General features: G+C 48.7%; 1 protein-coding gene across 14 annotated transcripts in view; it reads left to right on the top strand.

Moving 5' to 3' along the window:
• The window catches only part of LOC144132821 (echinoderm microtubule-associated protein-like 2), a 176,879-nt gene that overhangs the window by 31,504 nt on the left and 119,718 nt on the right, over window positions 1-25,657 (top strand). For 8 of the 14 annotated variants that reach the window (XM_077665498.1, XM_077665491.1, XM_077665494.1 and 5 more), the window contains exon 1: window positions 19,218-20,138. The exons of the other annotated variants lie outside the window; for them this stretch is intronic. In XM_077665498.1, coding sequence (XP_077521624.1) covers window positions 20,045-20,138 — 94 coding nt within the window. In that variant the 5' untranslated portion in view covers window positions 19,218-20,044. Of the gene's footprint in view, window positions 1-19,217; window positions 20,139-25,657 lie in introns of those variants that run through there. 14 annotated transcript variants of the gene reach the window in all.

Raw genomic sequence — 25,657 nt, 5'->3', positions numbered from 1 at the left:
ACAGAATCTTGGCCTCTTCTTCAGAAAAGTCAAAAAATCTCAACATGCATAGGTCGGCAGCGTTCTGCCTGTATACTTAACAAACTCAGTCTTCTTGAAGGCATAATACTGTCTTATCAGCCACATATTCTGGTCATCAGCGAAACGTGGTTGCACGCTGAAGTGCGCGACTCGGACATAATCCCGCCTTCGTACAAACTTATCCGCAAAGACCGAGGCGCAAGAGGTGGAGGAGTCGCGATAGCAATAAAAAACAACATTAAATTTTCCCGCCTGGAGGACATTGATGGTCATGAAAGCATATGGTGTAATATAGAATACGCGGGCAAACGCATACTCCTCGGAGGCGTGTACCGACCACCCAATGCTCCCCCCGAGTATCTCGAAGTAATGCACGACTACCTCATGCAATGTACCAACTCACGATCCAAAATAATCATTACAGGAGACTTTAACTTGCCTGGAATCAATTGGTCAGACATGTCACACGACAACAAGGAAGTGAAAAGCGCTGAAATGTTGTTACTAAGTACCTTTAGTTTTTCATTAAAACAATTAGTAATTTCTGATACTCGTACTGTCGGGTGTTGCTCTTCTCTACTCGACCTTATGCTTGTTAGCAATTCACTTCAAGATTGTTCCGTAAATGTAGCTCATGGAATCTCAGATCATAAGATGTTAATCCTAGCATGTCCGTTGCATGTTTCAACTAAGACTGTGAAACCATCTGTCACTTTTGTTAAAGATTACGAGCGGGCAGATGACACTTCTGTTTTTGCTCGCCTGGAATCTTGTTACCCAGCATTTGAAGCACTCAATGACGTATGTGAAATGTGGTCCTATTTCAAAAAAACTGTTCACTTCTGCGAAAAGCAGTACATTCCTTTGAGGAAAAAACGTGTGAACCGAGAATATCCGTGGATAACGCGAGAAATTATCCATCTGAAAAGAAAGATTAAGCGGCGGCGCAAGCTTTGCCTATCAAGCAACCTTGCATGCCTTGTCAGTACACTCAAAGGTAAAATTCGAGCTGCGAAAACACGTTTCTTCTCGGAGACGTTACCGTCATTTATGAAGCATGACCCGGCAAAGTTTTGGCGCTACTTAGCATGCGAGCAATCCAGTTTCTGAAATAAAAACGTCCAGTGAAACTATAACCAACACTGCCGCTATTTCTACCAAATTTAACTCGTTCTTTCAGTCTGTTTTCTCACGCTCGGTTTCAGGTGCTTCCCTTGATTCTTACTCCATCACTCATCCCATGTCAGAAATAAACATTAGTGAAGACGGCATTTTCTGCCTGCTGCGCAATCTAGACGTAAAGAAATCTCCGGGGCCTGATGACATCTCAAATAATTTCCTGAACAGATACGCCTTCTGGGTTTCCAAATATTTGTTCCGAATTTTCACTCTGTCGTTGCAAACCCTAACAGTCCCGGATGACTGGCTCAGGGCTAAAGTAGTTCCAATTCATAAAGGCGGTCCCAAAAATGAACTAAACAACTACAGACCGGTCTCGCTAACAAGCTCTACTTGTAAAATACTCGAACATATTATTTACAAAGCAATTATTAACCACTTAGAGGTTAACAACCTCCTCTACAGTAGGCAACATGGCTTTAGGTCGAAATTATCAACAACCACACAGTTGGCAGAGATAACGCACGATATCGCAAGCGCCCTTAATGTAAGGAGTCAGTTAGACGCCATTTTTTTAGACTTCTCTAAGGCATTTGATTTAGTTCCTCACCTAGATTTAATAACAAAACTGCAGGCTATAGGGATCGAAAACACTATCATTTCATGGGTTGAGTGCTTTTTGAAAAATCGCAAACAGTGCGTCAAACTGAAAAGTTCCGAATCTGATAATTTGGATGTCTACTCAGGTGTACCACAGGGTTCAGTCCTCGCCCCCTTATTGTTTTTAATATATATCAATGATATTTATCTATGCGTTGACCCTGAGGTACAAATTCGGCTCTTTGCGGACGACTGCGTGGTATATAAGGAAATAGACACCATTAATGATCAAATTAAACTAAATGAATCTCTATCGTCTATTCAGTCTTGGTGCACTAGGTGGGGAATGAGACTTAATGCCACCAAAACAAAGAGTATAACTTTCAGTAAGAAAAAAAAGCCACTAGATTTTTTATACACTATAACTAATGTTCCTGTCGAGAGAACTAATAACATTAAATACCTAGGAGTGACACTATCCAGCAATCTATGCTGGGAACAGCACATTAAAAACATATATCATAAGGCCCAAGGTAAGCTGTATTTCCTTAGAAGAAGATTACGCAACGCACCTCCTAACGTGAAACTTAATGCGTATAAAACACTCGTAAGACCGACCTTAGAATACGCGGATCTAATTTGGAGCCCACACCAAAAATATTTGATAGGCAAGCTGGAACGTATTCAAAACCTAGCAGTACGCTTCATATACTCAAATTTTTCTAGACATTCTAGCGTATCTAACCTACTTCACAAAGCAGATCTTCACACCTTAGCACAGCGCAGAATAACATCAAGGCTTAAATTTCTGTACTTACTTTATTACGGTCATTTGAACATCTCAAGAGAAACATACCTCCAGGAACCATTCCGTCACTCTTCAAGAAATAACCATGAAAAAGCACTTCATCAACCCATAAGCCACATTAATGCTCATAAATATTCTTTATTCCCATCGGCTATTTTTTGCTGGAATAAACTACCACCGGCTGCTGTAAACTGCAACTCAATCGAATCATTCATAGAGCATGTTAACAGAGTTGAATCACTGTCAGTACCACCGTGATGAACCTATGTCGCCCAATTTCCATTTGTATTTTCTTTGCAATTACATGTGTTTCCTTTTCAACCCGCTAGTTTCTTCTCCTGGCTTTGACGTCATTAGTACCCTGTGCCACTATAGCGATGAAATGTTATTTTTGTACCCTTGTACTTTACGTATTCCCTTTGTTTTATATTCCCTCCTTGTAACCACTCCTGCATGGGCCCGAGAAGGGCCTGCAGTATCTGTAAATAAATAAATAAATAATGATGACGTCAGAGGAAGTGCGCACGTATAGCGCTCTGCCGTGCCTTGGCGTTTCGCGACTGTTCCTATGAACAGCTCGTGCGCGCTGAAGTCGCCTGTGTGAAACGTGAAAAAAAAAAGACATTTTAAACTTTTACGCAAACGCTCAGTTTATTATTATCTTTTTCTCTTCTCCTGACTTTCTCAATAATAATAATAATTGGTTTTTTTTTAGGGGGGGGGGAGGAAATGGCGCAGTATCTGTCTCATATATCTTTGGACACCTGAACCACGCCGTAAGGGAAGGGATAAAGGAGGGAGTGAAAGAAGAAAGGAAGAATGAGGTGCCGTAGTGGAGGGCTCCGGAATAATTTCGACCACCTGGGGATCTTTAACGTGCACTGACATCGCACAGCACACGGGCGCCTTAGCGTTTTTCCTCCATAAAAACGCAGCCGCCGCGGTCGGGTTCGAACCCGGGAACTCCGGATCAGTAGTCGAGCACCCTAACCACTGATCCACCGCAGCGGGGACTTTTTCAACGACGAAAATCGTTTTGGGTGTGGTTAGCGTTTTGTATCGCCGTGTATACGACCTGGATGACTCCACGTATACCACAACGCCCATGCACTACTATTTGTTGTTGAAAAGGGACGTTGTGGCCCGGGCGCCATAAAAGATCGGAAGAAATACGAGTGCGTAAAATTCAGCGGGGGGGGACCATGCGTTGGTTTTCAGACGCGGAAAAGCTCGTCGACAGGTCGGCGCTTGTGGGGTATATATAACTACGCGTACCGGAAAGCGCAACGAAGCTGCCCTCTGTTAACAAGTATTCTTGTAGTGCTGCTGTTTTTTTTTTTCTGTGCTTTGTTTCTGACCTTATTTGCCGAGGTGAATTCGCGGATAGTTCGTTCTCGCTTAGGGTTTCGTGTTTGCCGCGGCGGGACGTAAACTCAATCTAGTGAATCCTAGAAACGTTTTAGTGCCGTGTGAAAGAGCACGACAGGAACGGAGATAGACGCTGATAACTTATGCGAAGGACGCATCGCTACGTCCTGCGCATGTCGGATGTGTTTCCGCAAAGCCCCAAATGTTTCTAGGACGAACTGTCGGCTAGCACCGGCGCTTGCTGGTGCGACACTAATCGAAATACTAATTTAAATTGAAGGCGTCACGGTGTTCTCTTCGTTTCCGTATAGATGTCTTATATTATACTCATTAACACACACACACACTCAGGGGGGGGGGGGGGGGACTCTTAGATAGTTCAAGTGAACTCTTATTGCGCTGGTTTTTTATTTTACCTCTTGAACAAACTTACACCTCATTGATTGTTATCACGTTATCAAGACTCGTCAAGTTCTCCGCGGCCACCGGGACCATTGCGTCCCAATTGCGTATACTATTGACGAAAACAAGATCTGGAAAGCGAACTGATTGGGTAACGGTGTGGATATATTGATGTCGGCTCCATATAAGGGGCCCGAAACACATGGCATTGATTATGAACGCGGGAACGGCGGGCATTTGTGCGGCGGGCTACAATTATCAGGGGGCGCTTAATTTGCTGGCTGAAATAAAGTTTAATTATTTTCGTCTATTGCTGTCATTCAAGCGCGGGTCGTTTGATGGGTTTGAATCAGTAAAAGCCGCGCTATACCATTCGTGGTGTGCGACGATGCACTCTTAAACACGAATACGCCCATGTGGGAGTAAGAAGGGAGTAAGCTGTCTTGTAGCGCACACCCTTTTATAAAATGGAGGGTGCTATAAGGCAAATTACTCTTTTTTTTACTCGTTTAATTCTCTTTAATGTGTGGCTGGCGAAACCAGTTGGTCCCAATATTTAGGTCATAGAAGGGAGTCGTTGTCCGCTTGATGGCGACCCACATTTGGAGTGAGCTTTACAGTACTTTGACAGAAATCGATCAGATGCTGTCGAGAAAAAGAGCGGAAAGAATATAGCAATCGAGTTTCGTGCGTTGATCGACCGCCGAGGGAGCTCTGAAGTTCATTTTAAACAGGTGCGCGTTATGAACGAACGAATGCGGTTCCAGCGACAGAGACTTGCAGCAGCTGCGACAGGTCAGGGTCTGCGCAGTAAATTTGCGGCTTTGCGCCGCATTTATTTCATTTTTTTCTCCGCAGTTCAAAGAAGCGTTGCGTCAGATTTTTTAATTGTTTTTTTTTTAGTTCAGTGCTCCCGAACGTGGTTGCACGCAAGCTGCCGAGCATTGCCGAGTGCGGCCCGCGAAGTCTCCTGGAATTCCCGAAACAACGCGTGCGCAGTATACGGTGCATCCCCGAATTTGGTTTCGGCGTGTTCGGAGAAGACGCTTTGTTGGGACAACTTCGAGCGCTTTGTTTCGTTTCCGTGCATTTTGAGAGGAAAGTGGAGGGGGGGGGGGGGCTTCGGTTCCTCTGCTCCGCCCTGTGTGGCAACTCGCGGACGCCGAGGCATTCCTCGCCGCCACTCAAGAGAGTTCAGAGAAAGTGAAATCATCCTTCCGTGACATCCTTGCTATGTCGTTTGTCTATTCGTTTGTTTATGTTACTTGCATGCCCCAAAGCCGTTTTTTTTGTGTGTGTGGGCATTACGCATAGGGGGACCAAAACAAGAGGAAGAGGGGAGGGGGATAAGCTTTATTTATTTTTTTTTCAAAGCAAGGCTACGCTCACATTACGCTTGGCCATGGCGCATATCGATGTTTGAGAGGCGCTTCAGCTTTTGAAATGCTTTTGTACGTCAAGTGATGCCCGCTGTTTGCTGCGATTGTGTACATACTAACGAAGCAAGCAATCGGTTTATGGGGATTTTTTTATTGTTTCGTTGTTTATTCGTTCACGGCTTGAGGAGAGAGACCGTGGGGTGTCCGTACCAGCCTGGGTCCACTCGGGCCTGCGTTGTCTTAACAGTAAATTAATAAAATATAAGTAAAACAACTATGTAAAAGTACAGGCTCAAAGAACCGGCTGAAGGACACTGCTCTGGTCTTGCTGCAGCATGCTGTGAGTGTCGGGCAGCGGAGAGACTCTATACCAGTGGGCCTATATTCAGAGCCGGTACGAAGTCCCCTGGCTGTGCAGAAAAGCCAAAGCGAGGCCCGGATCGCTTGACAGCGGTTTCACGTGCCTCAAAAAAAGTGATGTTATGAGTACACCACCTCAGTGCTATTATTCCTGGGGTCGGTGCCATACGTTCAGGTTTGATGCTGTTGATCGCCCTGAAGCCTGTGCATCGACGCGCGAATTCGGGAAACAGTTCGCTAACAACCCTTTAGGCTTCTCGCTTGTACAGTCGATGCTCCTTATAACGAAACGGTTTATAAGGAAATTATGGATATAGCGAAGGAATGACGATATCTCTTGGAAGCTCAGTCAAGAAGGGCTATAACGAAGTAATAGCCGGGCGCCCCTTCAACTTCGTTGTATCGAGGTTCGTTATATACGCGAACGACTGGATTTTCGGCTCGTCCTGGTGCGTACAGTGCGCAGTCTTCGAGGAATGTGTTCCGATTGAGAGTCGTTCGACAACGATCAGGCTGCGTGCATATATCCGTAGGCTTATTTACGATTGAGCGATAAGCCCAGTCACTGTTTCATCTATATATAGGATGCACAATCCACGTTTGCGTTACATCAGATTCCTTCCAGAGAAGCGTTAAGAACATTTTTCGTTTTCTCTAGCATGATAACTTGTTTGTGTTTGCTGCGAACTGCAATTTGTATACTCGAAATATGCTCGGAATTAAGTTAGATTCGGATAAGCTTTGTTTTATAGTTTCGCTTGGAGACATCCAGAAGCACTCTAAACAGAAATGAGTGAAAAAGGGAGTATAATCTGTCCTGTAGCGAACTCCCTTGGAGTGCGCTATAGAAGACAGGTTACTCCCTTTTTTTACTGCCACATAGGCGTATTCGCGTTTAGAATGCGATTGATACGCACGCTCTGTGCGTGGCTTCTGATGCTATGCGCGGAGAGATCGAACTGAAAGTCACGGTCGCGAAGTCTCCGTTTGCTTTTGCCCGTAACACAGCCGCTTCGTTCAAAGCACTCAAGAAGCGACGGTTGATTTACGGGCCTCTCTTAGAGGGAGCCCTTGGGAGGCGGAGGATGGCGCGGTTCTGTCTGCGTAGATTGCACTTCTTGATCTTTTTTCGTCAAAAAAAAAAAAACAAGGAACAATATTGGGAGGTCATGCAGTGCTGTTTTTCCATAGAAACTTTCTCGCTATTGGAGGGCAAGGTGCCTCCGTCAAGAAGAAGGGCGGCTGATGGTTTTTTTCACTCTAAACAAAAGGGAGAAAGAAAGGAGTATCCTGTTCTCTAGCGCCCTCCCTTTTAGAGTGATAGCTCTACTAGACGCAAAAGTCTATCTCCCTGTCGGTGCGATCTTTGACGGACCTTGATAAGCCAAGCGTAGAAACAGATTCACTTTATGTCAAGCTACGCATTTAACGGGAGGGTATATACCTTGGCCAGCACGATTCACAGTGCTGGCATGACCTTTGACCATGAACCTTGACCTTTGGCTTTTATTATATGCTTGGTCAGTGAAGACATCTTTAGTAACCTTGTGCAATGAAGAGTTTAACCCCGCAAAGCTGTGTCTAACGACGCCAGAGCTATCGCTCAACCCTTGGGTGTAACCGTGGTTGAACAGGTGCCACTTTTTTTTTTACTCCCATATAGGCGTATTCGTTTTTAGAGTGTCTTGTTTCTCCTGTCTCTTTCTCTATTTTTTTCGTTGATTGGACTGAGTTTGAGGCTTTCCCTGTTACGACGGGCTCACCTTACCGATTCCTCTGTAACTGTTCTAGTCTAGCCGTAATTTGTTTTCTATTTTGTCGTTCGTGCTATAGGTGCGCCAAGCGATGCCACGTGTTGTATAGGTATACGCGCTAAACCACCCGGCTACGGCGTGTTTGTTACTGGAGCGCAGTTTATCCGTCATGAGCGGTCTGGTGGTGGACGGCGGTCGCGATTACCGCGGCCAGTGAGGCGTGTAAGGGGTATACGCTTTGTGTAGTCGTGTGGGGTGTGTGTACAACGAGTATATAGTATATCCCCCCCCCCTCCCCCCTGTCCGCGTTATTGCGGCCGCGTCGTTCGGCACGATGCGCCCCGTCGCTCGCCTTGCCGCCGGACGCTTTGTAGCCGCATGTATATATATCTTGGCCGATGGATGCCCAGGGAGGAAAGATAGAAAAAAAAAAAGAATGTGTACGTGTAAGGCGATCCAGCGGTTGCCTTGGGTGGCATGCGGGTATTTGTTGCTCGCTTTTTGGGCGCCGTTTTATGTTCCCCGCGCACGTATACCCATATATGTGCTGTTGGGAGTAGGCCACGGTCATTGCGGGGGCTGCAAAAAAGAAAAAAAAAAGCAATGAAAGGGTAGAGGGTGTTTGCCCTGCGCTGATGTGGGTCGATACTGCGGTCCTCGCTATTACACCAACAGGCAGTGCGTCTCGCGAAAAGGCAGCACTGAATTTAGCTTCGAGCTTAATTCAGTACTTTGCGTAACGGTGTTGCTGTATGCAGCCTGTGGAAGCGGAGAAGCAGTTTGGACTTGGTGGTTTCTGGATTAATGTAGTTGGAAGGGGACAGGGAGCGGCGATTAAGGTTAAAGACGATTAAACGCGCACGTGGAAAGGCAGGAAAGGAGGGTATGCATTTACGAGGAAAACTTGTTTACAGGGCTAGAGTACATGTTGACAAAAGCCGCGTTTACATGAATGCGACTTCTGCTCGAGCGATATGTGCAGCTTTAGACGCGTTTACATGAATGCGACATGGATGCATTCATGTAAACGCGGCTGAAGCCGCGCGTATCGCTCGAGCAACCGCGCAGCCGAGCAGCGCACACGCACCACTTCACCTCATTACTCTCCACGTCCACAGTGCTGCTTTCCTTGTTTCTGACGGAGCACTTCAAAGCACCGAACACACACACACACAAATATGTGCAGAAAAACAAAGCACACAAACACACGCATGGGCGGGCACACTTGCAGGGGCTCTTTCCCAGAAACGCCGGAGGGTTCTCGGGTCTGCGGTATACGGCTGCCGAACGAGATCGGACACCCGGCTGCGGGGCCCCCAAAAGCGTGCCGCCCGGCTTACGCACAAGAGGGGCAGGTCGTAAAACGGAGAGAGGCCTCCACAGAGAGACAAACATATATCGGCAAGGGAAGGGCGCTCGCTAACAGGGGACGACACTCACGGAAACAAAAGATATTAGCCGTATACGTGTAGTGAGGCTCCTGTATACCTTCAACGGATGAGGTCTTATCTTCAAGAGATTTCAAATACTGTCGATGCCTGACGAGCAGCACAGTGTCTCCCCGGAGGAAACCTCTTGGGCGAGGCTCATCGGCGGCCGAAGGCTGTGCGTGCTGCATGCCGAAGTCGAAACCCAGAGCCGTCTCCGTTCCGTATATGCGGTCGCCTACCGTTCGAGTGCCACAGTAGCTACGCTCGAAAATACTGATAATCGTCATCACCGGTCATCTTTGGAGCGAAAAGCTTCACTACGCTACGTAAAGCAGTCGTCGCGCAGGCCGGGGAATGACCTTGAACGACCTTCAGTCCAACCAAGGATAGCCGTGTATGACCATATGTGGTACAGTTCTGGTGTCGAACCCCTGACCTTGACCCATGACCTTTAGTCGACCTTTGATATGGGAGACCTTTGGGTTGATCTTTGACCTTAGGAACATCTGATGGGATGATGTGAAGCCACGTGATGACATCCGATGGAGTTGTCGTAAGACCATGTGATACCACGTCATAGCCATCTGGTAGTGTGGGTATGTATAGAATCGCTGTCGCGAGCGTGTAGCGGAGCTGCCATCTATGGACAAGCCTCAGACCCTTAGCAAGCACCCTTGCTTTTCGCTGAATTCCAGGGTTAGCTATAGTTAAGCCACTGCCAATTTTTTTTTTTATTTTCTTAAATTCTCTGCCGAGCTTCATCCACGAATTTCGCTTTGCGGAGGTTGCACTCGCAAGGACCTGCACATATGTCGTCCGTTATGTGCAGTGTAGGTTACGATCGACGACGGAAGGATACTGCCACAGTGTCGTTTCACCCGTTAGTGTTTGTTTGTTTTTTGTTTTGTACCTCATGCGTGTACAAACAAGCTTCGCTTTTTCATAGTAGCAGTAGTTGTACCTATACCGTGCACGTTCGAACCGTGTCAAGGAAGCCGTTGAGGCGAGGAAATAAGTACTCGTATATACCTGCTTGGTGTTTCGTGTTCGGTTTCGTGTTCGAGCCACACTCTGCTGCAGAGAATTTGGGGAAGAAATCAACATTACAAAATTCTTCCGGTTAGGAATGGGCGGGGGATCCGGTGTATAGTCGACGAAAGGCGTTAACAGCACGGTGTAGATAAAGGCGTTGCAGGGTTCGTTCGATTTAAAATGTAGGTAAATTGTACCTGGGATGTTATACGTCTTCGTCGTCTTCCTTATATCGCAATATGTCCAGAGGCCTCGGGGCTAACGCTGAAAGAAGGCATTTGTATATATGGGGCACAACGTAAATTGTAAATCACATATATGTTATTGTGGATGCAAGCGTTCATAGCGGTGTATATGGTGCCTTCGTTCTGTTTGAGAAGCTTTCAACGTGGTTCGCGTGCTGGCACAAACGCGAAAAAACCCCCACATTTTACCCTATAGTAATGCGAACTCAAGGTGACGCTTTAATGCTGCTTGATGCCGGCGGTAGTGTTTCGCAAATACCTCTGGGCGTAGGTGGATGTCTGTGCCGTTTAATGCGTTACATTGGTGTTTGCGTCGCTTATAAGCTCAATAGTGAATGCTTTTGCGCAGAATGTTGGAGTAACCGAATGAGGTAAGCAGTCATGCGGTGTGGGATTGGGGTATTGGGGTGCATGGGGGTGTGGGGGTGCATGCAGTGTGCGTGGACGAGATCGGCATCATCGACGGCGGTGCGATTTCGCCGATGTGCAAGCATTGTTATCGCTGTAAAAGGCACTCGGTTCAATGGGAAGCGATGCAGTATTCGGTTGTATAGATACCGCTGCCGGAAACCTATAGAGCAGTCGCGAGGGCTCATAAATGTTAGTTCCATCCTATAACACGCATGTAGAGTATGAAAAATGTGTACGGGAATGGAGCTCATCAATTCGATGTTTATACCGCTCTTTCTCGCTCGATGTATATTTTGATTTACGCTGAGGTTGTCTCTATACATGCCGACTCTCCGATGTATATACGATGCGCTGGTATATAATGTCTCATTGTCTCCGGCGCGTAATAACCCGAGCGACCGTTTTGTTAGCCTTCCGAGTTCAGAGCGCGCCATCTAGATTTTTCCCGAGCGATGATGCTTGGGTGTACGCTCCCACAGCCCTTGTGCCTGGAAACAATAGACTCCGCATAGCAACTGCGTAGCATTGTGTGGCGAAAAAGCGTTCGCGCTTATATGCGGCCCGCAGCATGGAGCCACGTTCGTCTGCGACGTTTTGCAGACGCCGCAGCTCCGCGCCTCGCTCGTCTGACGTTCTCGCAGACGACGTTGTCTCGCTTTTCGTCTGCTGCGAATAATACGCATGCGCGAAGACGTGCACTGCGATGACGATGGCGCTGCGCGACATATAGATATACAGAGCTGGCGCTTGTTTCATGCGCACCCATTCCTTCCTTATAAGCGGAAGAAATAAAAAGAGAGAACTGGGTAGCGATGGGTGTATAATGAATCCGTTGTCTCTCGGCTTGACAAGAGGGGTGCCAGGCACTGGCCTCGTTATGGAACGTATGGGCACGTCGTTCGTCAATGTCGCCTGCTTCCGACTAGGCTTTTTTTTTTACTTTTTTGTATGCCCTTAGCGTTGCGTCGAGGGTTGTGTGGGTTCCTTTGAGGGTTCGTTTTAGGTTTTTTTTACATTTTTGTTTCCTTCTGGTTGATGAGGGCGAGGGTGTTTGTGTCACCGTGGTGGCGTCCTGCACCCCCCCCCCCCCTTCCCCCGTCTTTGAAGGAGGCAAGGCGGAGAAGAAGACGCGTTCGTTAACCCTGGCGCTGTAGGCGAGCCGTTTTATAAATTACCTCCGCACGCGTTCTCTGGGATTGGGAGTGGTTGGCGCATGAAGTTGCAGCTTTGTGTGTCAAGAGTGTTTGTGCGTGTCTCGGAGTCCCAGAATCGGCCCCGTCCGGTCTTTCGTCGAGAGTCCGGCCGGTCTCGTTTTGTGTAGTGTAAACAGTGGCCTCGGCCGGTCGTACATTGCTGCTGTTATAGTATATGGGCTGTGAGCTCGCAGGCCGTGCGACGCCAGCTGTCGGGGCGTTGAATATAAGTTTGAGAGTGTGACGGTTTTGACAGCGGCTCGCCCTTGGCGAAGACGTATATGGCCCTCTCTGATTGCGCGCGCTGTGTATACGCCGTTCTGGAATGGAGATCAAGTGCTGTGTACATATGTGCGCAGCGCGTGTGCGCGCATGCGCATTGGGAGAAAAGATACGCGCGTGTAGCAGACGATATATCCGCTGCTGCATGGAGTTCGTCTGCTCGCACGCGCCGTTGAGAGCTGTGCGTGTGTGCTAAGCCTATAGTGCCGCGTATTTTGCTTTGCTCTTTAGGTTGTTTATCTCTTTTTGTTTGTTTTCGTAGCGAATGCGGCGGAAGTGTATGCATAGCTAGCGTCAAGGCTGCGCGTATGTAGCTCAAGTGCGTTGAACTAACCGCTTCGGATCGCTGCGTCGATGTAACGTCGGAACCGCAGGCTTGCGTGTGTCGTGTTGGCTCGAGAACAATCTCGGGCTGCGGATTGTTCTCGAGCCAATGTCGCTTTTGTTTGCGTTTCGCGCCAGTGACGGCGGTAAACTCTCCGCTCGATCGTTCGTACGTTTGCGTCGTTTAGAGGCCGCCGACTTAATAAGGCTGTTGTCCGAAGACAGAACGGGTCGTCCGCTGTAGTCTTGTCAAGCCGACTGGGCTCGTATGCGCGACCTCGTTGGGAGGATGTTGGCCGATTGTAGCTGAGGCGACGGGCGTTGCTTGTGCGTACCTGGTGATGTCAGGTAATCGTTGGACGCGTCTTTGACCTGTATTGCGACGCAGGAGTTTTCCGTGGTACGAAGTTTTATGCCGAGGCTTATGCGTTGAAAGGTAGGTCGCATACAGCGGATGCACTGTCGCACGCAGACGGAGAAGTTTCGTCAGAATAACGATATGGATGACGGGCTGTTACGTCATGCATGCTTGCCACCCAGGGCTATTTGGTAATACTAGTTGCGTAACTCCCCGTTGTGCTGTCTATGTATCAAAAACGCGGAGCTCTGATTCGTTCAAAAATTGGAGGTCAGCCGATTGGCGCTCCCTCTTCCGTCGTTGAGGTGAACTCCCCACGGTAGTCTAAAACATAAGTGTGGTGAAGAGCGGAAAGTTTCAGTCGCCACCAAGAGCTAATTGCTGTGCTCATAGGCGGCGCCACAATCTGCTAACCCCCCAGAAGCTGGCTTCAGGCGCTCGCCGGGTTTTGTTTCGTATAGTTTCGAACGGGCAGAACTGCGCTCTGATCACGGATAACCCTATGTGGGAGTGAAAAGGGAGTAAACTGGCACTCCTTTTTATAGGCAGGGTATGTTTCCTAGTCCCGGAGTAGATTTCGATCATTAATATGCGAAATGTTTAATCTTGGCAGCGGAGGCATGTACCCACTGCAAAGCATAGTAACTTGATGCAGGTAGCAGTGTGATGAGGCTTATAAACGCGGGACCCCTTGATGTTAGCAAATAGAGGAGGTTGAAACCTCGGTTAAAATATTCGTAACCATGGGTGCTAGAACTTCGTGTCTTTTTTGACGAGGAAATTTGTTTCCGTTGCCAGCTATGAGTACTCCGTATTTTTAGCGATGGAAATCTGCCCTAGGGCTTCGGCAGCATACCGTGCCCCAGTAAAGGGAGTGCTCTAGAGGACAACTTATTCCATTCTTACTCCTGTATAGTGGACTCCGCACACCATCTTACCAAATCTTGAGGGGATAGTTTTGGATTACGGTTTCGTGTGAGCATTCCGAAAGCGGGGTTTTCTCTTCTATAGCAGACGACGTCGCCGCCGCCGCATACTATACTGCATGCTGCGTGATGTGGGGCCGGGGATACGAAACGAGCACAATGCCCAGCGCGAGCTGAAATTTCTTTTCCCGCGCAGCTTGCTTTAGCGTCGTGACACTCCAGGCGCGCGCGCGCAGTCAAGACGTCGTCGTCTTCTGCGCGCGCACGAACTCGCCGCCAGCGATCTTTTGCGAAAAAGAACCTGGCTAGGGCTTTTATTTCTTTTTATATTATTTCTTTTTTTGCCCGTTTTCTAGGCGCGCGGTGTTGCGCGTACGCGAATGAATATATCACGTCCACGCGTATAACCGCCTCGCGCGCAGGCAGGACGATTAGTACTGTCGGCTGCCGTGACTGCGGCATTAAGCAGACGATGGAACCGCGCTCGCAGGCAGGCGAAAGAGAAAAAAGGCGGCAGCCGAAGCTGGCGAAACCTTTCGCAACAGACGATATCCATACTTTCTTTTCCCTTTTTCTTTCTTTTATTTTTTCGCGTAATTATTTATTCCGATTCTTTTTTTTTTTTGCGCGTATACAGAGTCATCTCGAGTCTTCGTGAAGAAACGTAACCCTCGATGCGTTGTTGCCCACCATGCAGAGGGAGCTGTCTGTCTGTCTGTTGTTGCTCTGATTCGGGCACCGTTTTCGACTTTCTTTGGATTGCTTTTTTTTTTCGTTGTAGGCCTGGGTGCCGCGCTCTGGGCGACCGAGGAGGGCAGTTACTGAGAGGATCGTTTTCTCCCCGCCGTTTTTTTTTTGTTTTTGCTGTTACTTCGCCTTCCTCGCGCCGGTTCGTTTAAAAGAAGCGTTTCCTCGCGTCCCGTGTGTGTGTGTGTTCTCTCTTGCGATGCTTGACCTGGTTTGTATAGACCGGCGCTTTCTTCGTCTCTTCCTCTCCCCCTTTTCTACGCCATTTCTTGGTTTGCTCCAAATTTTCGCGCCTTTCAAGCGCATACGTATAGCCGTTTTTGTCCGCTGCGTTTGCCCGTTTTTTTTTTCTTCCTCGCTTTCTTAGCTACATCCTGTATGTAGGTTCATACGTGTGAAGGCCCGTTCTAATTCCGCAGGCACTGAAAGAACGCCGAGATGTATGCGTGTGCAGTTCATGCCTGTACGTATATACTGCACGTTCCTGTCGCTGTTCTGTTTCTGGTTTTATCTTCGTCACGAGTGGACACCGGCCGTCCGCCCTTACGTAAAAGGGACCTGCATAGAAGCCATTCAGCCGCCAGATCGGGAAGACTCACGCTGTAATCTGAACCGATGAATAGAGCCTTTGTGTATGCACGCGATTTGTCTTGTTTTAGCTCGTGCTGTTTTTCATTATGGTTGTGTGTATACCCGGTTCGTGTTCGATTTTGATTTTTCGCGTATTTTTCGCGGTAGATTCCCCTCCTCGCGCACCTTTTGTTTCGTTTTCATTATATGCTATAGGAAGACAAAAAACGGGGCGTTGCCTTCAGTATAGAGGCCGCTTGTTCGACAAAAGTAGAACTGAAGAAAAGGCATCTAGGGCGGACAAAATAAGAAACTAGAAAATTTATAGCCTGATCAGTTCTCGTTGGCACAAACCACAGCGGTTTGTATCGAGCGGGGGACAGTAACTACACACCACTAAATAAAACGCCGCGATCACAACCATACGGTTCGGGGGAACGCCGTTAAGAGCCATGGGTTTCAAAGACGCCGTCATTTGCGCGGTCCTCGTATGTGGCCGTACCCCCCCCTACTCGGGGAGGATAATAACGCACCCCCTAACGTCCCGTAATGGGTCTCGGTGAGTGGATATGGCGAGCGTCGGTGTGGGATATATAGGCGCTTTGTATGCTGCATCTTAGGTTGAAGGAAAGCTGGTCTTTTGGTGGCAGAAAAATTAAAAGGAACGAAGCCAGATCAGATCGCCCGCTGGGGGGCGTTATTCCTAAATGTCCTCAAAAGACGAGCAATTATTGGAGCACACATGACTTCTTCTTTGTTGACGTCGTAGCTTTCGCGATAATTGCCTTGGAAATTTAGGCTGTGGGGTTCATCATAATGACTGTTTGAAGATGTGGCACATGCAACGCTGATTTTAGGCGGCACACAACCGCCTTGGCTTCGGGATTGGCCTCGTATGTATATGGGTCTTCTGCGCTTTTCCGAGAAATGATTCATTCTGTCTGCGAAGGGAGTAAATGTAAGGAGTAAAAAACACTGAGCTTTGCAGGCGAAGGTATATTTGAGGGCGTCTTCTTTCGTTTGTCTGTTTTATTTATTTTTCTTTATTCGGTGAATTTACAGCGACGGTGAATACGCCTATGTGGGATTAGAAAGGGAATGAGCTGTCCTCTATTGCGCGCCCCCTTTTATCGGTGTTAGAGGATCGCTTACTCCCTTTCTAATCCTTGCTGTTTATAGTGTAGAAACGACGAGCAGACGTAGAATGCGTCGCCCCAAAATATGGCCGATATTCTTGTGGAACTCGCTCAAAAAAGAAAAAAGCACCCCTTTCTTTAGCCTTGCCATTAATCTGCCGCTGTGTGCGTAAAAAAAAAACAAATAAACCAGCCAACGTAAGCAAGAAGACCAAACATTTTGCAGCCGCAGCCACTCACGTATACGAGTAGGCCGTCTGCGCTTCGACGCTTAACCAAAACATACCCCAGTGGGCCCGCTGTTACGGTGGTTTTATTTAGTCAGGGCTTAGCCGAGCCCGAACGAACGACCAGACCAGTCGTTGACAAAGTGCACAGCCCTTGCTTGTTGTACAATTTCGCTTGGAGACTTGCCAAGGTGTCCCTGCAATAAATGGAAGCAGGAACAAAAAGCAAGGCGACAGTTCTGTCAAGACCTATTTGTCTCCTGCCAACGCGCCGTTATTAAGTATTGCGTGTACGCGCTTACGTTTTCGTTGTTAATTTTTTGTTTTTCGCATCCCACTCACGAGGATATTTTCATCCACTGCGCGCGTGCAAGCTCTTCCTGTATACGCGTGCGCATGCACTGCGAGTCTGTGCAGTTGTTAAAAAAAAAATACGAGTTGTGGTCGTTTTTTGTTTGTTTCTGGTCAAATCTAGCCATTTTCTTCTTTTTAGTCTGCTAACCTTGGGCTGTACATCGTCTGTTGCGCGCGCGTCTGCGGCGTTGTCTGCTTCCGTTTTGTTTGATGAGTTCCTTTTTTTTCGTCTGCCGTCGTGGGGTGCACGCCCTAGCCGCGCGTACCTCTCGTCTGCTATGAGATAGTCCCGCGTCGTCTGCCCGCTTTTCTTCTGCAAACTCGTCTAGCGTAAGCGCGTGGTTTGTAATACCGCGCTGTATCGGAGTGTTTTTGTTTTTTTATTGGGGGGGGGGGGGGGCGCCGACATTTTGTCTGTAACAGATATGACTCTCCCCCCTTCGAGAATTAGAAGAGCTGGATGGGAACGGGTTCCGTTATCAAGATTTGGTGCTCCGGCGCGCGCGTCGTCGCGCCCATGCCTCGTCTTCGCGGGATCAATTTCGGGCGCGGGGGGGAAATCGCTGGACCGTATCGATTAAATATACGTGACTCCAATCGCGATGGTTCCAATTGCTCGGCAGAAGAAGGCCAGCCTGGAAACAAGCGCCAGCGCTGAAGGGGGGGGGGGGGGGGGGGGTCTGCCAATTGAAACTGTACACAACTGTGGGAAGAAGCGCTCTTATATACAGGTCAGGAGCTGAGCGCCGGCAGCAAACAACGGACGACGTGGAAGAATGATGTGTGCCACAGATGGGCGTTCAGCCTCTAAAAACCGCTTGGCCCCGAACGAGAAACAATGGGTCTATTTAAAAACACCGCTTCGCGGAACTCGATCGTATAGCTGGCGATGTGTGGGGAGGCGCCTTTGGACGTGGTGTAGGAATTGCGCGTGTCTTATCTAGCGCCTGAAAGGGCGTGCGATGAAGGGTGCCTATTGATCGGGCCCTGCCAGTAATGGGGCCACCGTTCTTGTTTTTGGGGTTTGGCGTGGCTTGCGGGTCGTTTAATTGGGTTTGCGTACTCATTTGTACGCGCCGTGCCTTTTCTGTTTTTCGTGACACCTTCATTTGGCGGAACGGTGGCCAACGGGTTGCCCTGTCCTCTACCAAAGCTTTCTGTTCACGTTGGCAACTTGAGTCTGCTGTGATGGTTCGTGTCTATTTGCTTTGCATCGCGAGACTTTCTTTGGGTCAAACGCCGCTGGCCTGCGTAATGGCTGGACCAACAAGTATTCTACGACCTCTGGAGTGCATTTTTTTTTCTCCTGCGCTTTCTAAAACTGTTTCTCGTTAACGATGTTGCTCAGATGAGTTGCTCTTTGGAGCGTGAGCTCTGCCGGCATTTTGTCGCTGAAGAACCTCTATAAGGCGTAGTTATGAAGCTCCGCCGTTCAGCTGCCATGTTTCTCTCTTTAATACCCAACCTCTGATAATGCACTGATACGGTAAGGATTTAGTCATCATCATCATCAGCCTGACTACGCCCATTGCAGGGCAAATGACTCTGCCATGTCTCTCCAATTAACCCTGTCCTTTGCCAGCTGCGCCCCACCCTATGCCTGCAAACTTCTTAATCTCATCCTCCCACCTAACTTTCTGCCGCCCCTGCTACTCTTGCCTTCTCTTGGAATCCGCTCCGTTACCCTCAAGGACCAGCGGTTATCTTGCCTTCGCATTACATGCCCTGCCCAAGCCCATTTCTCCCTCATGATTTCGACTAGGATGTCATTAACCCGCGTTTGTTCCCTCACACACTCTGCCCGCTTCCGGTCTCTTAACGTTACTCGTATAATTTCTGTCTTCATAGCTCTGTGCGTTGCTGCTAACCAGTGGCTGGTTGTATTAGTATGCGGAGGTTCTTCGTAACTGCCGCGATATATCCCGAGCAAAAAGCCTGACAACTCGTCGAAATTTGGCGGGCGTCAGCGTAAGGAGAACCTCTTTGTCACGCCGTAACGTGGCGCACTTGTCGGCATTTCTGTTTTTGCTCTCTTTTTCTTTTCTCCCTCTCTCCGCAACGCGGCGCCCCTGCTGCCGGGGCCGCGTTTCCGGTTCGTCTGCTACGGCGCTTTCGTTGCGTCGTCTGCTACGGCGCCCCAATGGAGAGGAGGGAAGCCTGCCGGCCGGCTCATTCTGGAAAACCGGGCCGGCGAAGCAGTTTGCCTTTGGCGGTGGCTGGTGCGGGCTGCGTCCCTTGTTGTTGTCCTCCACTGCCGAGGCGTCCGTGAGTGTTGCGTTGCCCCGAGGACGCGTAAGTTGGCCCGACGAGGGGGCGTGTTTGGGTACCGGTGTCCGCCGCCTGCCACCAGCTGTCGAAGAGTTAGTTACGCGGATGATACCGAGCTCGCTTCGCGGAGCACGGCCCTCGTCTGTCACCTAGCGTCGCCGTGTTAACAGCAAGTCTCGTGTGAATATCGCCCGCTGAAGTCCGTCCCCTTCGAACGTTCATCGCCGCCTGCCGTCTGCCAAGGTCACTGATCGAGCTTTTCTACGTCGTCTGCTGAAGCAATCTCACTGAACGATCTGCGCCATCTGCAAGTCTTTGTGAACGTCGTCTGCTAACAGATGCCTCATTGAGTTTTCCGCACCGTCTACCAGGAAGAAGAAATCCGTCAATATTGTTTGCCTCTAAGATCGCAGTCCGCAGTAGTACGTCGGTGCCTGACGAGAACCGGCGGTGTTCTGTGCATTCGTTGTGCTCTGTCAGACGAACTCGTCAGTGTGCGCTAACATCCACGCAGGGCTTAGCTGACTGGGGTTCGAGAGTGTCCCGATCTTGGTGTCCGGCCCGAACTTTGCGCTTCGCTTAGCTGAGCTTTTTGCTGAGCCGCGGCTGTCAAATCGCGGGGATCTCTGCAAAGACAACAAACAGCGAGGAGTGCTTTGTGGTCGTGTCCCTAGAGGGCCGTTCTTCGACTGAATTGTGCTTTGCGAGACGGGGGTTTCGTGCTTCAGCCATGAGGATTAACGGTCACAAGGAGGTCCGATTCCAGGACTCGTGCGACCAGGAGGCGGCCAGTGCCAGTCATGAACAGGCGACGCAGGAAGAAGGTGAGGATTGTAACCATTAGCGCGGTTCTCCTATTCTTTAGGTTTCTATTCTTCTTCTAGAAGCGTTCCCTCTGAATAGTCGACGCTCCCGCCAGACAGTCCTGGTTCGCGCTCTGTTTGTGTACCTTATCGCAGAAGGTTCCTCACGGTGCGGGATATTGCTAAACATCGGCGAAAAGACGTCGAAGCATGCTGTGTTGCGTGAAAAACGGGACCTCGTCGATCGTTGCTCCGTTCTGAGCTTAATTGGTTCCGCAAACCTGTTGGCACTTTTACAATTTATGTCGTTAATGTGTTAACAAAAGAAGGACAACAGTCAGAAGTCTTGCACTTCGCGGTCCGCTCTGTTGAACTAGGTTTAATTAATGCTTCCTGGGGCCAAGGAAACGCTAAACAGAATTCGTACGCGAACAGAGAGTTGCGAAGATTCTAGTTGAAGGTTCAAATGCTCATGCGGTTAACTAAAATTTTTATATAGCAGTGGCTGTTTCTCGGAACTGGTAACCACCTTATTTTGTATTTCTTGTGTAGAAGTTATTATTTACTCCTTATAGTCTTTGTTATGCGAGTTTCTCGCTTCGCATTTTGTTTTGTTTTCGATAGTACACAATCCGATGTGCCTTCCCGTTGCGTCACTTGAGCTTTGCGATTGGCACGCAGGATTTCTACGGTGGCAGCAAGAACGCAGCATACTAAATAAATTCGCGCGCTCGACAGATTTCGTATCCTTCGAGAAACGTTTGCGCCATGGTTTCCCGAAGTTGATCGGCAACGTCGAATCGTCGGCGTCCCGGATCATGTGGGTGGTCGCTTCTGAAACCCCGAGTCACACTCGTCGACGAAAGAGCATGCGTGTGTTCAGGTTGTCATTGCGTGTTCTGTGCAGCCAGCTGAGCCCACTTGGGCAGTTCTGGTCCAGTAACGGAGTCACGTTGCCCGATCGATGCTAAAGCAAATGAAGAAAAAAAAACAGCTGTGCCGCACAGCCTGTGAGGAAAGTCGGCGCGGAAAATTACAGCCCCTCGAGAATTGCTGGTTCCTCATTGATTACCGGGCTGGCAAAGTGCCTCTCTTTTTGTCGAAGCCAATGAGCATGATCAGTCGTAATGACGTAATTTCGTCATCTACTACTCACGCGGACGTTACGCTGCACCCTGGTTGTGCACTAGCGCTTTCAATTGGGCGCAGCAGCGCACCAGTCGAGATGTTGTGTGGCTCGCGGTATGGCTACCTTCCCGAATGTTGCCCAACGTCTTGCGTCTGCGTTGTAAAACATTGCGGTGAAATGTGCTCTGTATACGCGGCGGGTCCGGACGCGTTCCTGCTATGTTCTGTTTCGGATACAACACAAAAACGAAGCGGCTGTTTCCCGTCAAAGGACCTCCCCCCTTCCAGCCAATGGCGTCGGCGTATTCCGGGAACCTCATAGCGTGACAATGCAGGGAGGGAATTATCCCCGACCATGGAGGGAGGTTGCTATCCCCCTTTCATCTGCCCACTCCCCTGCATTGTCAAGCTAGCAGGCTCATGGGAATCGGCCGACACCATTGGCTGGAATGGGGTCCTTTGACGGGGAAAAGCAGATTCGTTCTTCAGTTGTATCCGACTATAGCGGAGTCGATGCGGCGTGTGCGTTGATGAAATGGTGGTTGTTGCAGAGTGTATGAGGGTCTTCCGCTCCGGCCGAAGTGGTTTCGGTATGTTATCGACTAATTCGACTATTTATGGTTCATGTCTGTCCAGTTGGAGAGTAAAGAGAAAAAGAAAATGAGTACTAGCGAACTCGAAAAACAGAAGGAGTAGGTGTCTGTCGGCGCCTACTCCCCCCCCCCCCCCCCTTTCCTGCTACTCCCCTCCGTCGGTGAACTAAAGAAAAAAAAAATCAAAACTGACGCTGTATTTCGTGCAAAAGGTTCAGTTCAACGTCTCCTGTCGCCTTGACCGACTTGCGGGCGCTTCGTGAACCGCCGAGTGCTTCTGCGCATGTGACAGGTCGGCTGACATGTCGACGTCTCGCTATATGGATGCGTCCTTGGGGATGCGGACATGTGCACAGTGGGGATCTGCTTCACGAGTCAGCGGAAGCGAACAGCGAAACCGACCGACAGTGTTCGAAACAGAGCAAGACACTCTGAAGAATTGGCGTTATATTGCTGTTAGCGACTAACCTGCCTAGTAGAAGAAAAGAAAAAGTGCCACAGGTGGGTACCGAACCCGCGACAACGGCTCTCCCTTTGTAGCTTTGAATGTACGCTTATCCTGTTAAAAGAATTTAAACTATGCGTTAGAGATTGGTCTACGTGGAGCACCTCGTGGTATTCGCCTACGAGCGCTAATTAATTTGATTGGTTTGTTTCGTGGAGGTTTAGCGGCCCGAAGCGGCCCAGGCTATGAGGAACGCCGTACTGCAGGGTTCCGGATAATTTCGACCACCTGGGATTCTTTAACGCGCACTCAATCGCACGGTACACGGGCTATCTGTAACGTTAATGGTTTCGTCAGCCAACGATGGCTGTGTCAACCGACACAGGCTGCTTCAAGTGCTGTAGTGAGTTAAAACGGTTGACACTACATGTCAGCGTTTACATTGCCTCACGTGACCTAAGGTTAACGTCACAGTCATCGTTCGGTTGATGGAACCGAAACAGCATGGGAGAAGACATTCAGTTACAAAATTGTTCAGCGGTCGTAGGCGAATACCACGCGATGATCCATGCAGTATTCTAACGTCTAACGCATCATATTGAAGAAGAAAACATGCAATAAGGTTAGGTGTCTATAGTCTTCTAACTCCGCGCGCGCGCGTGTGTGTGTGTGTATGTGTGTGTGTGTGTGTGTGTGTGTGTCATTTCTATATAAGCAACGTTATTTATGGTCGTACTCGTCGCCTCGGGACGACGCGATATATAAACAGAGCAGCGCAGCTGCGTGTATTAGACTCTTTCTTGCAGCAAAAAAAAGCAATAATAATAATAGATAAAAGAAAAAACCATTGCGTGCAGCACCTCGCCATGCAGAAAGCGCGGTTTTTCCGCCGCATAAATATACGGCCGAGGCAGGACACACGGGACAATACATTCGAGAGCCGTGACTTTCTGCCGTTCGGTGGTAGCCGCGGATGTGCGTTTGAGGGGAACTTTTTTGTTGATTGTTTTGTTTTTGTTTTGTCGCATTCACTATAAGGCACGGTCAAGAAAGATGGCGCCTGTGCATTATGCACCCAGTGGAAAGATTGATTTGAGGGGGGGGGGGGGGGGGGGCGGGAATGCTTTTTCGATAACCGACTGGCCCCGCTGATAAGTTCCGGTTTGAGTGAGCGCCTATCGCGAGGAGATGAAAGGCTGCAAATGCACGTCGTTGTTTACCTGGCACCTGGCTGTGTAAACTCGAGCACATAAGGTTCGTCGGAGGAACGCTGCCCGGTGTGCACACATGGCGGATATTACTAGCGCATGGAAACCCCCGCCGTAATGGTTGGGCGGCTGTGAGTTCGGCTGATGAGTCCTAAGGTGACGGGGTCGAACCTGCAGGCATGGAGGAAGCATTTAGACTGAGGCGGAATATGCGAAGCCAACCCGGACGTCTTTTACTCGTGGCTTTCGTGCGGGGCGTCAAACCCCACATATCATATATACCATACCGTATATACCACGCTGCGCACCACGCTTTGGGGTGGCATAGTAGCGAGGAAAGGATCACGTGTAGGTTGTTCCCTGAGTCAGACCTCTATTTCACGAACACACATAATCCAGCACTGGAGCTGCGTAATCAGAATATCAAATAATCAAATCAGGTAAATTTATTTCAGCATATCGACAGTGAAATTCCAATGGATCTGATGATACAGGGTGCTAGCAAAAAAGGCCGGAAATGGCTTTACAAAGGCCAACACCCCGTTCGCCAAGCGAAGCAGCTGGGGACAAAAAGGAGCGAAATAAAGAACAGCCTTACAAGCGTACCGACGTCATTACATAGAAACCACGTGCATTTAGTTCACATTGTTAAAAGTGGGGGCACGAAATTGCACATGTTATGTTAACCATAACTCGAGTACCTGTATGGGTTGTTTCCCTACGTGTAGCTTTCCCTCGGTGTATCGTATTCTGCGCAATATACACCCGGTGCCCTGAGGCCTGTTTGCTGTTAATCCACTTATCTGTGTTGCTGTGTCATATTCTTCCACGAACACACACGTCGTTCGACTTCGGAGTGTATATATATATATATATATATATATATATATATATATATATATATATATATATATATATATATATATATATATATATATATATATATATATATATATGGGACGGACAATCTCGTGACGCGTATGCGACTGCGACGTATATAAAACGTAGGCGAGGACTTCTATTGTTCTCTGCGCGCACACACACGCACGCAAAGGGCGCGTGTGTTCCGTTTTGGAGAAAGAACGCATCAGTCATCCGACGGCGCCAGTCGGACTAGGAACGGAGTTTTAATACACGCTGGACGGAAACTGGGCAGGGCTTGAAGCGAGTCGGTTCTGTATGCCTCTGTGGACGAGATTGTCTGAAGAAAACAAAAAAAAAAGGGATAGAATACACGGACACCTGCTTCTTATTCACCCCACCGCGATGTTTCGCTTCGGATCCTTCCTTTCTCGGAGAGTGATACTCTGACGTCGCTTTGTCTCCGTCCGGTCGTTTTTCAATACGCCTCGAGATCCGCGAAAGCGGGTTTATGCAAATTGCACGAGTGACGTACCGTTCCCCCGCGGCATCCGTTTACGTGTGCCTCGGGCGATGTTGTCGCCGTTTATTTATTTTTTTTTTCCTGCGCTTTGCACACCTGCAACAATGGTACGCGGTGCTGGGGTCACAGTTCCGTGCTAAGTGTCATAGCTGGTACTGCTTTAGGTCTTTAGGATGTTTATAGTACGTTTGTAGCAAGTTTATAGAATCAAACAACTCTCCCCCATCTGGTCATTGTGTTACAACTACGCACTAAACGCAGATTGGTCTATATGGGAATTTAAAAAAAGGGAGTAAGATGTTCTCCAGCGCACTCAGCTTTGCTTAGAATGCTTAGTTTTAGTAAGATGTTCTCTGCGCACTCAGTTTTGCTTACAATGCTTAGTTTCGGCAACGGAGGGGTATTTAGTGCAAAGCACACGCACTAGAAACGGTTTGCAGCAGGAAGGAGGTCTTGAGGTTAGTAAAATCGAGAAGATTGAAACCTCGCCTAAGATATTCGTAATTAACTGCTACAACTCCGCATGATTTGAAGAGTGAATTTGTTTCCATTGGGCAGCCGTAACAGTTCTGTATTTTTAATGATGGAAACCTACTCCAGCTAGGGCTTGGGCAGCTTACCCTGTCCCGTAATAGGAAGTGCGCTATAGAGGACAGGTTACTGGCTTTTTTACTTCCGTATAGGCGTATTCGTGCTTAGAGTGTACTGAGGACGTTACGTTAGTAACTACGTGGACAGTTTGAGAAGTGTTGAAGGCCGCACGCTACATTGACAGCCGGATA

The sequence above is a fragment of the Amblyomma americanum genome, chromosome 5, assembly GCF_052857255.1.
Source record: "Amblyomma americanum isolate KBUSLIRL-KWMA chromosome 5, ASM5285725v1, whole genome shotgun sequence".
NCBI classification, from domain to species: domain Eukaryota; kingdom Metazoa; phylum Arthropoda; class Arachnida; order Ixodida; family Ixodidae; genus Amblyomma; species Amblyomma americanum.
This window is presented reverse-complemented; position numbering and strand designations above follow the sequence as displayed.